Source organism: Callospermophilus lateralis, chromosome 11 (genome assembly GCF_048772815.1).
Source record: "Callospermophilus lateralis isolate mCalLat2 chromosome 11, mCalLat2.hap1, whole genome shotgun sequence".
NCBI classification, from domain to species: domain Eukaryota; kingdom Metazoa; phylum Chordata; class Mammalia; order Rodentia; family Sciuridae; genus Callospermophilus; species Callospermophilus lateralis.
Window position 1 is genome coordinate 107,805,421 of NC_135315.1, and position 13,164 is coordinate 107,818,584.

The 13,164-nt window shown below is 42.4% G+C and overlaps 1 protein-coding gene across 1 annotated transcript in view; it reads right to left on the reverse strand.

Moving 5' to 3' along the window:
- LOC143410747 (alpha-1,6-mannosylglycoprotein 6-beta-N-acetylglucosaminyltransferase A-like) overlaps positions 1-13,164 on the reverse strand; it is a 92,035-nt gene that overhangs the window by 25,071 nt on the left and 53,800 nt on the right. Inside the window, exon 4 of the mRNA XM_076871494.1 lies at positions 5,938-6,087. Within this exon, the coding sequence (XP_076727609.1) occupies positions 5,938-6,087 (150 nt within the window). The remainder of the gene's footprint in view (positions 1-5,937; positions 6,088-13,164) is intronic.

The window sequence follows — 13,164 nt, forward strand, 5'->3', positions numbered from 1 at the left end:
GCATAGAGGGAAATCTCTATTCCACTCTCCTGCTCTGGATTTCATTCTTGGTGCAGAGTGAACAGAAGTCAGATTCTCAGAGAGAACTGTTGAATACAGAGTGTGGCCCGGCACTGTGGCCCAGAGGTGGAAGAGGCCTGACAGCAGAAGAAATGCAAATAAATATTGGGATGTACTAATGCTCCAGGACATTCTCCAGGCTCTCTCCTCAGCCCCCCCAACCCCATGCAGCTGTTTTAAATGAGCAATCATTGAGACATTTCTGCTGGAAAGAGGCCTTATTGAGCATGAAGAATCCAGGGTTTCCATCCTTAAGGCTTTTGACTTCTGTGATCTCCTCTTCCTATCACACTTTAGGAAGAATGTGCCAAAACTCTCCAGGAAAAAATAGATGACATCCATCAGGCCATGATTGGACAGAGCACAGCATAGAACACCTGGGCCTTTTTGATTAAAAGCAGTACTAAAAGATGCAGACTAGGTTTTCATGGGTTTAGTCAGAGACCCAGCACCCACAGTGGTTCCTGACCTTTGGAAATTGAGGCCTGCCATGAAATGCCAATACCCTTATCAACCCTAAACTGTCAATAACAACTTTGGAGGAAATGGAAGAAGCACAATGCTTTTCTATTTCAATGGAAAATCTTGGAGAAAAATTTAATTAGCTCCTTCAGATCAACCAATCTGAACCTATTAATTAAAAGAATTTGAGGCTGTGGCTTAATGGACTTGAATATAACCTAGGTTTAATTATATCTGAATAACGATTTGCACCAACTCTTCTGCCTTGCTGGGACCAGAATATCTCAGTGCGAAGAAAATAAACACTTTGGGCTACCTCTCCCAAGCCTATTTAGAAGGAAGCTTGAGCAAATACCACATAATTTCTTGGCAATGGGTTTTCCTGTCACACTAATTAAGACTGCAGAAAATGCATGATTTGGAAACACCAAATAATAGTTTTCTGTCACTTCTGTCAATAAGCAAGTATTTTCTTGCTTCCTGTCTACTCATTACTTGTGACATTATGATGGAGCAGATATATTAAGGTCAAACAGCACATCTGAGAGTTGAACGACAACAGGATAGGCACAGAAAATTCACCACTTCTAGCTGGAAACTTTGGCATGCTTACAGCCTTGCCACAAACCAGTACCTTAACTGTAACAAATTGTTTTGGCCCTAATCTCCACTCCCCAGTCCTTGCACCTACTTGCAGACTTACTTAGCATGGATGAAAGAGAGAAAGAGACAGAAGTAGGACAGCATTCAAGCACTGGGGATAACCTTCTCAGGAGAAAACTGTCCATATTTTATTTAAACTGCATCTGGCCCTCAGAAGCCCAGAATCTAACAAGGATATTTCAGGTGACAGAACATCTCCATGGCTGCAACTCTAACCCCATCAGTGAGTGTTCCTAAACAGAGGGATGACATGCTCTAAAATTAAATTGTGAACTAATGCTAAGAGAAAAAGGGCAGATGAAGCACCATTCGCCTTCTTCACAGCATAGGGTGGAAACATTCCAACACAGAGACCAGCAAAATTTTTCCTCTCAGAATTTTTCTCTGTGTGAAAGGAGAAATGGAATTATTTCAAACCCATAAGTGGGGCACTCAACAAAGATTCCTTCAAACATGGACAAAGGCAGTTCTTATGATAACTGCATGGTTTTGGTCAGTTTTAGTCACTTTCTTTTTTTGGGTGGTGGTGCTGAGGATGGAAGTCAGTGTCAGCCTCCTAGGCAAGGGCTCTACCACTGTGCTATACTCCCAGCCCAGTTCTAGTCACTTTTGATGGGGCACATCAAGAATAATCCAAAATCTGGTATACTCAACATACACTTTTCTGATGATAATTAGCCGTGCTGAGGTGGCTCAGGAGGGAGTTGAGCAATGAAGTAACCTTGAGTTACCCAATAAATTGGTTATGACACAAAGTAGCAATTAACAGTACAAGCTTGGGAGTCAAGGAGAACAGGGTTCAAGTCCTGACACCGTCATTTCATACTTCCATAACTGTGACAAGTTGCCTGTCTGTGGATTCTCTGAGGCTCATGCATAATCTATTTTCTTCAGGGTTGGAACCTTCTCAAGTGCAAAATGGGGACAACAACATTGTTTTATCTCATGGGGTTGCTGTGAGGATTATGTGAAATATTTCACAGAAAAATTCAATATTCCAAAACTTGGTACTCTATAAACATTTACTAAGTAGTGGCCCAAGTTCATATACCGCTACAGTGTCACACATCTGCACATCATGGGCTAGCATCAGTAGTTGGGGTTTAGTTGTATGGAAGTTGTGCTTGTAGCATCATGTCAGCACCCAAAAAGTTTTGGATTGCAACATTTTGGATGAGGGATATTTGGCCTGTATCCAGTACCTTCTATAAGCCAGGTGTTCTTCTAGGCATTGGAAATATACCCACAAAGAGAACAAGCAAAACCTCTGGTGCAAAGTTCATGGTGCTACATGATGGCCTGGTTCCAGTGGTGGTGGAACCTCAAGTCCTGATTCTGAGAGAGGTTTCAAAACCCATCCAAGCTGTATAAGAAAAGTCATAGCTGAATGAATGTCTATTTGGCAGAGGGTGGGGAGTCAGGCATGAAGACAGGATAGGATGTGGCAGCCCGTTTGCCAAATCTGTCCAGGCCTCTATGTGAGCTGGCATGGTGGGGAACACAGGATCACCATGGTTTACCAAGGCTTGGAGGGGAAAAGAAATAAAGTCTGGGTAGAGAAGGGTACAGGTATAGCATGAGCACTAGTAGCAGCTTCACCTGGCAGGCCACAGTCAGAGATGTTCTGACTGCAGAAAGGAAGGTATCTTGTCTGGCTCCTACGTCAGAACTGCAGACACCCTTGCATCCCAGTGTTAAATGTGAATACCCTATTTAATATCACAAATGTAATAGGAAGCTTCCTGAAGCAAGAAGAGGAAGGTGGACATGAAGAGGTTACGATTAGGAAGGTGAAGAAAGAAAATATATTACAAGAGATGGAGATTTACATCAAAATTAAAAACATGCTACTCTAGCGAATCCTGATTTGCTGACCTCAACTGATCTCTTGGAGTTTGCTGGACTGAATGACTTGTCTGTGGTCCTTTGATAAATAATTCATTCATCCAAATTTTTATCATTTTCTCTAGATTCTCATCTCTTTCAGTGTTTCATTAATTCCTCCTGTCTTTCCAGATTCCCTGAAGCAAGAGTCTGCTGGAGATGCCTGGGCCCCTAATGGCATGCCAGGACAAATTATGCTGAGCAGAGGGTTTCCTGGGCTTGGTGCAGAGATTCAAAGAGGGCTCATAAAGAAAAATAATGAGTCTAGAGCTGATTAAACATCAATCATTCCTTCAAACCTCTCGAGGAGCTCAGGCTTGTTCCCTCTCCAGTATTGAGGCTGAAGACCTTGTGAATCTACTTTATTCCACAGTCCTCAGCAGCTCTACGTCTCCACTTCCAAGGTGGATTGGAATAAGTTGCTTTTAAATTGCTCAGACACACAGAGGAAGGAGTTGGAAGCAGAAAGGGTTATAAATGCAAAGGCTGACCGGCCTTCCATGTCAGTACTGCAGAGGCCAAGATCCATTCATTTTAGTGCATGAGGGTGTGTTCTGGGTGTGAGGAGAATCTCAGTGATACACTGCCTTAGCCTCATCCTATTTGCTAACTGTTTGAGCCATAGTTCCACTTGGAGTATTTTAATATATTCTTTTCAGATAAGCAGGCACTATGTAATGGGCTCAGGGACATGCTCAGAAGTTACCCATTTTTCAAGGATGAATACATGTCCCTCATGCTAAAATTCAAGCTGTCCTCCTTGGCTGTTGGCCACTCTGACATCGTGGCTGGGGTTTTATGGGCCTCTTCTTGTTCTCTCCTGGACATCAGGGACCTCAGTTTTGGCCTATTTCCTATTCTATGACAGGGTAAGTGGATGGTAAGTAAGTAAGGGTTCTTTTAAAATTTGCAAGGCTGAGCAAGACATTCATGAGGCTGGGTTAATAGAAGTGTGTGAGACAGTAAAGACATGCTCCTGAAAACCAGCTCTGCCAAATGTTATTTTAAAGGAGCTTGAACTTTTTCCACAACCTGATGTGGAGAAAAGTAAAATGAGGCAAATAGCAAAAAATAGCACTGCTGTTAAAGGGCCCGGACATCCTGATGATTCTAAAATATCAACGTAAGACAGGAGGTGATGGGAAGCAAATGGTAAAACGGGACACACGTCATTCCTGGAGGGCTTCAAATAATCATCTGATTACAGGTGACCTTACAAGGAAATAATATCTTCATTAAAATAAGGACTTAAAGAACTGACAGAATATTTTGTTCATGCTATTGCACAAATAACTTGAAGGTTGAAAGGATAAAATATATTTACAAATGAAGAAACTGAAGCAGAGGAGATAGATACTCTTTGATAGGTTGGTTTCCATTGAGTTTGGGTGTTTATGAGGCTGGTTCATCAACAGCCTAGCAGAGATTTCATTTGCAATTAAAACAATCACGAGTTAGAGTGACCTCCTCAACTTGACCTCAATTTACCATAGGCATGTCCAGCTCTCCAGAGTTAACAACCCTACTAGCACTGTCTACCTCTTAAAGCTGTTGTGAGATTCCAAGAGGATAGCACATATGAATGTACCTTCTAAATAAGATCAGCGATGGCTAACATGCTACAAAAGTTTATTTGTTCAACCTCTCTGCCCTATCTTGAATATAAAAGCAAAGTGAGCCAAGGACCAGAGTTAAGAAATCCACCCGTGATAATAAACTTCTCTATGCTTTAGGAAACACTAGTGGAGGGATCTGCTTGTTTTGTTCACTGTTGCATTCCTTGCACAATGCCTGGTATATACTAGTTGTTCAATAAGTATATGCAAAATTCATAAAAAAAAAACTTATTAGTAAATATAAGAAAGCATATCAAATAAATTAAAGGGCTTTCACAGCCAACTCTGTTATTCACAAGCTACCTAACTTCATGTGATACTTTAATGCAGGAATATAGAAAGGGCATAGCCCACAAAGCCCCAGACCATTATGCTCTAGTGTAGTACAATAACACTCAGTGGCTCCCCAACTATCTATGTGCAGTGTCTGCATGCCTCTTTCTGTGACCATTGACCCTTATTTCCTGTTGTATTTAATCATCTACTATTTTCCAATACTTTCTAGATAGGTTGCTTTCTAGTTTTCTCCTGAATATGCCATTGGCACCTTGGCTACCTGATTCTGTCTCTTTATATGGTTCAATAGTAGGTGTATCCATACCCCAGCAATCTCTTATATCTGTGATGATGATTTCTCTGCTCCCTGAGGCAGCAGGGATTTTTCTTCCATATGAACCTCTTCTTTTTTTTTTCTGGTGTCCAGGACATACTTGCTAAATGAGGAGGTATGAGGAAAAGCTGGTTAGGGACCCAATTTGATTCCTTGAACACAGATAACAGAGTGAAGAGTTCATTAACCCTGGCTTACTGTGAAGAGGCTCCTATTCTAGCAGAAGGACTGTCCTTTAAGATAGAGCCTTACCTTTCCCATGTTTGGCCCTACTCCCAGCCCCTGGCTTATTGCCTAGCACAGAGAAGATCCTCTGTAAATTTTTTTTATTATAAAGTTTCCTGACTTCCCCACTTATTTTTAGTTAGTTCAGGAATTGTGCAAATAACAATTTTTGAAAAAAAATTAATTGCATTATTTTTTTGCCAAAATCAATTAACAAACAGTAGCAACCTCCTTTCCCTATTCACTAATTTTTTTTAGTGACAGCTGCTAGGAAACTACTGCCCAATCAAGGCCTAAAGAGCTATTGCATTGTTAGAAAGAAAACAAGAAAGAATCTGATCGCATTTTTAATGCCAAGGGAAACAAACCTGTAAAGAGCAACTCTGGTCAATGTTTACAAATCTACTGAAAACTCACCTTGGTTTCTCGGAGAAGAAATTGCAGGTCTCGTCCACTGAGTATGCCATGGTTTTTCACGTAACTGGAAATATTCTTTGTGCTGGAGCCATAAACTGTTGCATGCACTTCCATATATGTGTGGATGATGTCCAAATAGATCTTTCTATTCTAAAACGAGGGCACAAGCAGAAAGCATTTCTTGTTTTATTTGCTTAACAACCTGTCTGGAAGGATGGAGCTTCTAAGAGCTAGAGGCCTCAGGGGTGGGCATTCTTATCGTGGAAATGGCAGTAGTTTGGCAATCCAAATTCTGGACTTTCTTTTTTAAGGTTAAAAATAGTCATATTGCTACTGTATAACTATGCAAGAAATACACTATATTACAACACATTACTGAGTACCAATGACAACTCATTGCCACTCTTTGGAAGTATCGTCCTCACTTTGTAAATTACCAGGGATCCTCAAGTTGCTTTTGGCTCATCCTCTTTATGGGGGAGAGAGTTTGGAGATGGAAGACCCAGAGAAGCCAGAAGATTGGACTGGAATGTTTATCCGGAGATGCTAAGCTGTCCCCAAGGAATACAAACATCCCCAGCTCTTGCCAATATTTCTAGTGATGATTAACTCATGTTGTTGGAACTGGATCCCACTTAATTCTCGTCATGGGGAGAGAAGAGTTTCCCACAATATGTATCGATTGACTCAGTAGCTGGAGAGAGAAGAATATCCAGGTAGGCAAAAGTAAAAAAAGGGATAAATGGAAACTCTGGTAAGACCAGAGACATTCAAGAGTAGTTTTACTTTTTATTCTAGAAGCAAAACCAAGCCCCCCTTTTTTTTGTATTTGTAGGAACTGGATTTGAAGCATATTTTCTGAATCAAAACCACCTATAAAGTGGAAACCAGATCACTTTTTCTTCCTCTTCGTGTTTCCGTGTGACTAAGTTGTGCAAGCTGGATTTTGTACAGCTTGGTTGTTTGGTGTTTTATTTATTTATTTGAAAGCTGAAAAATTCAAGTTCTGTAATGTTTTCCAGTTGTATGAAGGTGGGACAAGGCTTTCCCATTCTAAGCCTGTTTCAGACACTTGAGGCAAATCTATTAATAGAAAGTTCTGTGACTCAAACCCATAAGGGACACAGGGTGTGACAACAGTAGCCATGGAGCACAGGGAAGAGGAGGCAGGCTCTGAATGCAGCCAGTCACAATTTGCCCTCTGCCACTCACTGCCCTCGTGACTATAACACAGGACTCTCAGTCTAGGGGAAAACTTTCAAATCATATATCAGAAATATTCATGAAGGATACAACAGCAAGTCCACATTCTCTATTTTACAGATCAGGATGACTTAGCATCAAGCAAGCTACTCCCTGAAGACTAACATATAAATAACATGAACGCTTGAGCTGCAAGTTTAATTCCAGGTGAAGTTTGGTGAGGCTGCTGGGCATAGTGATGAGGAACCATTTATAAATCACAGCTTCCCACTTGGGAGTTTGAGCCATGCTTAGGGCCATCTACCTGGGAAAGGTTAATTGGAGGGGCTCTGGGATATGGTTCTTATGGTAGACATGTTTGGTAACTCTTGCCTCACACAACCTCTTCTCAGGGACCCTGCCTCCTCCCCTGCTAATGGAACTGGGGGACCCAGGGATGGTGTGGTAGGCTGAAGCAGATGAAGAAAGTCAGAATCCTGACTCAGAGGGATTCCTGACAGATGGTGATAGACATTATAGCAAAAAGGTCATTCAGTGTTGGAATCTGTGAGGTCATAGACCAGGGAACAGGCCCCGAGGAAGCCAGAGGCCAATTGTGGTGTGGGAAAAGAATCAAGTAAGTACTAAAGGGAAGGAGGGGGTAGGCACGGGCAGATGGTAATGAGAGGGACTGCACTGAGATATCCCAGTGAGAGAAAGGAGGAAAAGGAGGGAGAGAGGGGAATAGAGAGGAAGAAGGGGCAAAGGGGAAGGGGGAGATGAAGGAGGAGGAGGCGGAGGAGAAGATAAAAGCAAGAGATGGAGAGAAAACTAGGGCCCACCCACGAGCAGCCATTCCCTATTCTAAGTGTGCCAGGTCTTTCTGGACACTTTCAACAGCAGCAGCTACCCAAACTCTTCCTGGACCCCACCCTACATTTTTAGCTACTGAGGGCTGATTCCAATCACACAAAAGGAGGCCTCTCAGGACATCCTGCTGGCCTTGAGGCAGAGATTGGGGGTGGGGACAGGCATCTCTCCCTTATAAAAAGGAGACACCGCCCCATGAAAAGTCAGCTGCTAAATAGTGAGGGTGGACCACAGGCCCCAGGTAAGACCTGCAGCAAGCTACAGGCAGAATAGGGAATGGTCCATCTGCTTCCCACCCTGCAGAAAACCATTCATGGCAGACTTAAGAGTAGAGTTCCCAGAGTAAATGTCTGTGAAAGAAATGATACACTAGGTTACATATGTACTGTCAGCAAATCCCAGGAAAGGTTGGGGCACCTTGAAGCATAACAAGGTGGCAAGTTTGGGCAAATAGAAAGAAGTCTACATAAAGGCTAATAAAGTCTTTGAACTCTTTAACACTAAGGCATGGTGCAGTCAGAAAGCAGGAATTATATTCAGAGAGGATTTATAGAATCTCACAAATGAGAAAATCCCCATGGATGATTGGAGGGAAAACTGTCTCAAGTATAACTCTAACCTTTGAAGCTGACATGGTAATTAGTTAACTCAGCCTTGGTTCTCTTGCTGACACTTGTCAGAGTTTGGTAGAAATCTCGTGAGTCTGAACCACACTATTTATTCCAGGTAAAGGTGCCACTGAAGTTTCTTAAACCAAACTATTATAATGCCTGAAGTGAACGCTCATGAGATGCTCAAGGAACCCAACAAGGCATTTCCAGCTCAGGTCTCTTTCCTGAATTTCAAGTCCAAATATCTCATGGCATTCTGAAATTTTCCATCTGTTATGCTGTAGTTGCTTCCAACTTAACAGGTCTAAAAGAGGACCCATCACCTAACCTGAGCAGTATCCTTGTATCTGCCCCTGACTTCAGTGACCAGCATTAATCTCCCTACCAATACCTGGACCATAATCATTATTCCTCACTCCAATTCCTGCCAATATGTGCATCAAATCAATCACAAAGTTCTGCTGATGCTGCCTGTAGAATGTCAAGTTGGTCTCTTTCCAGGCCCTGATTGTTCATCTGGATTGTGCCACAATTAATATAAGCAGCACCTTACCACATACTTCCCTGTAGCTCAAAAGGGGATGTAACTTGTCTGTGGTTTCTGCAAGAGAGCAACAGTATGGGGACCCATTGTGAAACAATCTATATGGCTGGATGCAACTTTTGTATATTCTTAACCCTACAAAGCAATATTATGCATGTGGGTAATGTTCACACTTATGGACATTTGTAGCTGAAGTACAAAAACATGTAGGAGGATGATTGGAACTAAATTCCAGATACTGATTACAGAGGAGAGATGATCTACAGAAGCAGATGGAGCTTCAGTGTTATTTGTAATATATCATTTCCATGTTTAAAAATACTGTAAGTACTAACATCAACAAATCTGGGTGGTACTTGGATGTCTGCTATGATTCAGATGTGTTTCCCCAAGGTGATGTGTTAGAAATTCATATATTAATGGTATTTGGAGGTGGGCCTTTGGGAGGTAATTAGGATTAGATGAGGTCATGACGGTGAAGCCCCCAGATGACATTAGTGGTCTTATGAGAAGAAGCGAGGCCTGAGCTGGCACACTTGCTCTGTCTCCCCAGGGGATGTCCTCCTCTATATTATGATGAAGCATGAGGCCCTCACCAAGCCCCCAGAAGATGCCAGCATCGCGCTCTTGGACTTCTCAGCCTCCAGAATCATGAGCCAAAAAAAGTCTGTTCTTTATAAATTATCCAAACTAAAATATTTTATTATGCTAAGAGAAAATGGACTAAGACAATGCCTTGGTTTTTAAAGACTTCTGTATATTTCACAATGGAATTTTATTCAGCCATAAAGAAAAAAGAAATCATGGCATTTGCAGGAAAATGGATGGAACAAGTGGCCATCATGTTAAGTAAAATAAGTCAAACTCAGAAGGTCAAGGGTCATATGTTTTCTCTCAAATGTGAAAGCTGGACAGAAAAAGAAAAAGAAAGGTGGGGGTGGATCTCAGGGAATGAAAATCAAAGGGAGATCAGTAAAGGAAAGGAACCAGGGAGTGGAAGGGAGAGAGGGAGGCAGGGGGAGGGGGGAAGTGCTGGGGCGTGATACTGGCCAAATTATATTGTTACCTTGTGTGCATGTACAAATACACAACAACAAATCCCATCAATATGTACAATTATAGTACACCAGTAAAAAAATGTGGAAAAGACATTTGTATATTTGATATAGTTCACATGTAAAATGTAAAAATTTAAAACAGATGTGATCATGAATAAACCAAACACAGTATGTCCAAGACTCTAAGGCCTCACCACTGTCACCACACTGTAAGGCTTAGTTCCTGGCATCAAGGGGTTCAAGGGATCCCCTTTTATCTTCAGTGTGTGATGTGTACTCTACCCTTTGTGTTTAAGGGCTGAGGTTTCTTAAATTAAGTGTGTCCCTGCTTGCCTTTCCTCAACTCATGGGAAGGCCCAAAGAGGCGGGTGATATACAGGGATGGGGGCATCTTCTAGCATATACCCCCTTCCTTTCCCTTGTTTTGGTCATCCAGGCTTAGATGGAAAATCCAAGTCCCATTGATCAAAGACGTGGGTTGAAATCACTCTAGGAAGCTTTCCTTCTCTGACTTAAGGGGCCAAAGTTAAAAAAAAAAAAAAAAAAGCTTAGTCCCAATGCTCTGCCACCTACTAATTCCTGAGATCTAGTCAGAAAGGGCTTGCACTGAGGATCACACTACAGCAAGCCACCACCCATCTTAGAGCCAGGGGAAATGCTGCTACCACGTTCCAGCTGAGTGACTTGCAGCCCCCTAATATTTTCAGTCCCTAGTTCAATTTAAATTCCCATTAAAAACAACGGATCTAACTGATTAAAATTTAAATCTACCTAACCTCATCTGGGGGCAGGAGATGCAAAGGGAAAAGAGAGCCCTGATGGAGTCAACGAGCACCGCAGTCGCGTGTCTTTGGCTGTTTATGGCTATAGCTGAGGGCAGGCACATTTGCAGAACTTGTAGGAAGATATTTAGAGCCAGGATGGAGAGATTTAGGAAAACAATTCAATCTAAGCAACACTGGTAAGCGCTGCAGCAGGGGAGGCAGGATGCAGAACTTGAGAGGCAGAAGCTCTGTGTCTAACTTCTCTTTCATCTGGGAGTATAGACTTGACCTCTGGAAATGGCAGTATTTTGAGCTTTAGATTGGAGTATGGATGGCATGTATTTTTCCTCAGTAATACCCCTGTTCCCCACTGCAAACACACATAGCCTCTTCTACTTCATTTCTACACATCCATGTAGCACCTGGTGACCTGCCATTAACAACAACAACAACAAAAACGAATTTACAGCCCTGCCCCAAGTTTGTTTGTCTAGTGGAAAGTACCTGGTAAGTCTGAGCCAGGGGAATTCTCCCTGGGACGTGCCAGGCAGTATGGAGAGTCAAGACCTCTCCAGGCAATAGAAATTGGACTGCAAAACTGGGCTGTGGAGGCAAGGGCAGATCCTACCCTGCGGAGACCAGACTCAAAGAAAAATGAAGCCCTCACACATACAAGGCCAAGTGGGAGAGAGTTTGTGGCCCTGAAAGGCTTCTGGTCTGCAGAACCAGTTAATTCTGAGCCCTGCTGCATCCTTGCCCTCCATCAGGGTTCCAAGAGTCAGCACATCCTGGCTATGGTCCAGGCCAGGGAAGTTGGGCTGCCATTTCCAGCACAAAGAATCTGAGAAGGACACTTGTGATCAGGAGCTTCCTGGAGTTTCAATCACTTTTAAAGTAGTAGCTTCCACCTCCTTCCCCACAAATTAAGAAACTGGTCTATTACATGGTTTTACAACTATAGATGCTCCTTGACTTACAATGGGGCTACGTCCTGGTAAGCACAGCTTAAGAAATGATATGGTAAATCACAAGTGTATTTAATACTCCAATGAACCAAGTCGAACTGTAAGTTGGGGCCATGTGTGTACAATAATGCATCACGTTTTCCTTAAGAAACAAGGCCATAGAATAAGCACATCTAGACTGAAAATAGACATACAAGTCCTTTACTAGTGCTGCGATATTCCTTCTTAAAAGATTATGTGTGGACTTGTCCACTGTACTGAGTGGCCATCTTGTGCATCTTCTGCTGCTCCCGGTCTCCTCCTTTCACTCTGCACCTGTCCCATCCTGTTGTCACTTCTGTAAGCTAAGTTCCATTGTGCATGATGACACACATACATTATGAGCCTTCCCTGATTTCCCCAGCTGCCTGCTCTTTCTCTTTCTCTTTCTCAGTCAGTGCTCACATCAGCCAGGCTAGGAAGAAGCCACAAGGTGGAATGGTGGGACATGGGGGTTTAGTTTACTGTGAGGTAAACCAAGGCCAATGGCACATTGGGCAGAGCAGGGCATATAAGCCCACTTCTTTTATGTCACCTAGACGATGCTAAGGCAGAGATCTTTATAAACCTCCAGGAGTCCAGTATCCACTGTGCCCCCATGTCTGTATGGCTCTTGGTAAAACAGAGGAACAGCGTGGTTACACACTCCATCACATCTTCTCACACTTTTCCTTTGCCACAGTAAAATATGGTAGTCTCTCTTTATCTATGAGGGATAGTTCCAAGAACCCCAGTGGATGCCTGAAGCTGCAGATAGAAAGGGAACCTACATATACTGTGTTCTTTCCTATATATAGGAACTTATGATCAATTTTAATTAATAAGTTAGGCACAATGAGAGACAATAGCTTACAATAAAAGAAAATAATGATAACAACATATGGTCATAAAAGTCATCCAACACTTAGAAACTGGTTGTTTCTGGAATTTTCCACTTACTATTTTAAGGACACAGTGTAACACAGTTAAATGAATTTATGGACAGCAATCCTAGAGAGGAGGGGCTACTGTGTGTGAGTCTGCCTCAAGCCCTACTTCCTAGAAGGTAAGATACTATTTCCAAACTCTAGCTCCTTCAATCCACCTTCTAGTTTCTCAAATGAAAATTTTGCTTTCCTATAGAAATGGTTCTAAAGGTCCCTCCGGTCATTTGGATAAAAGACTCCTTTCTGAACTCTATACACAAGTCCCCTC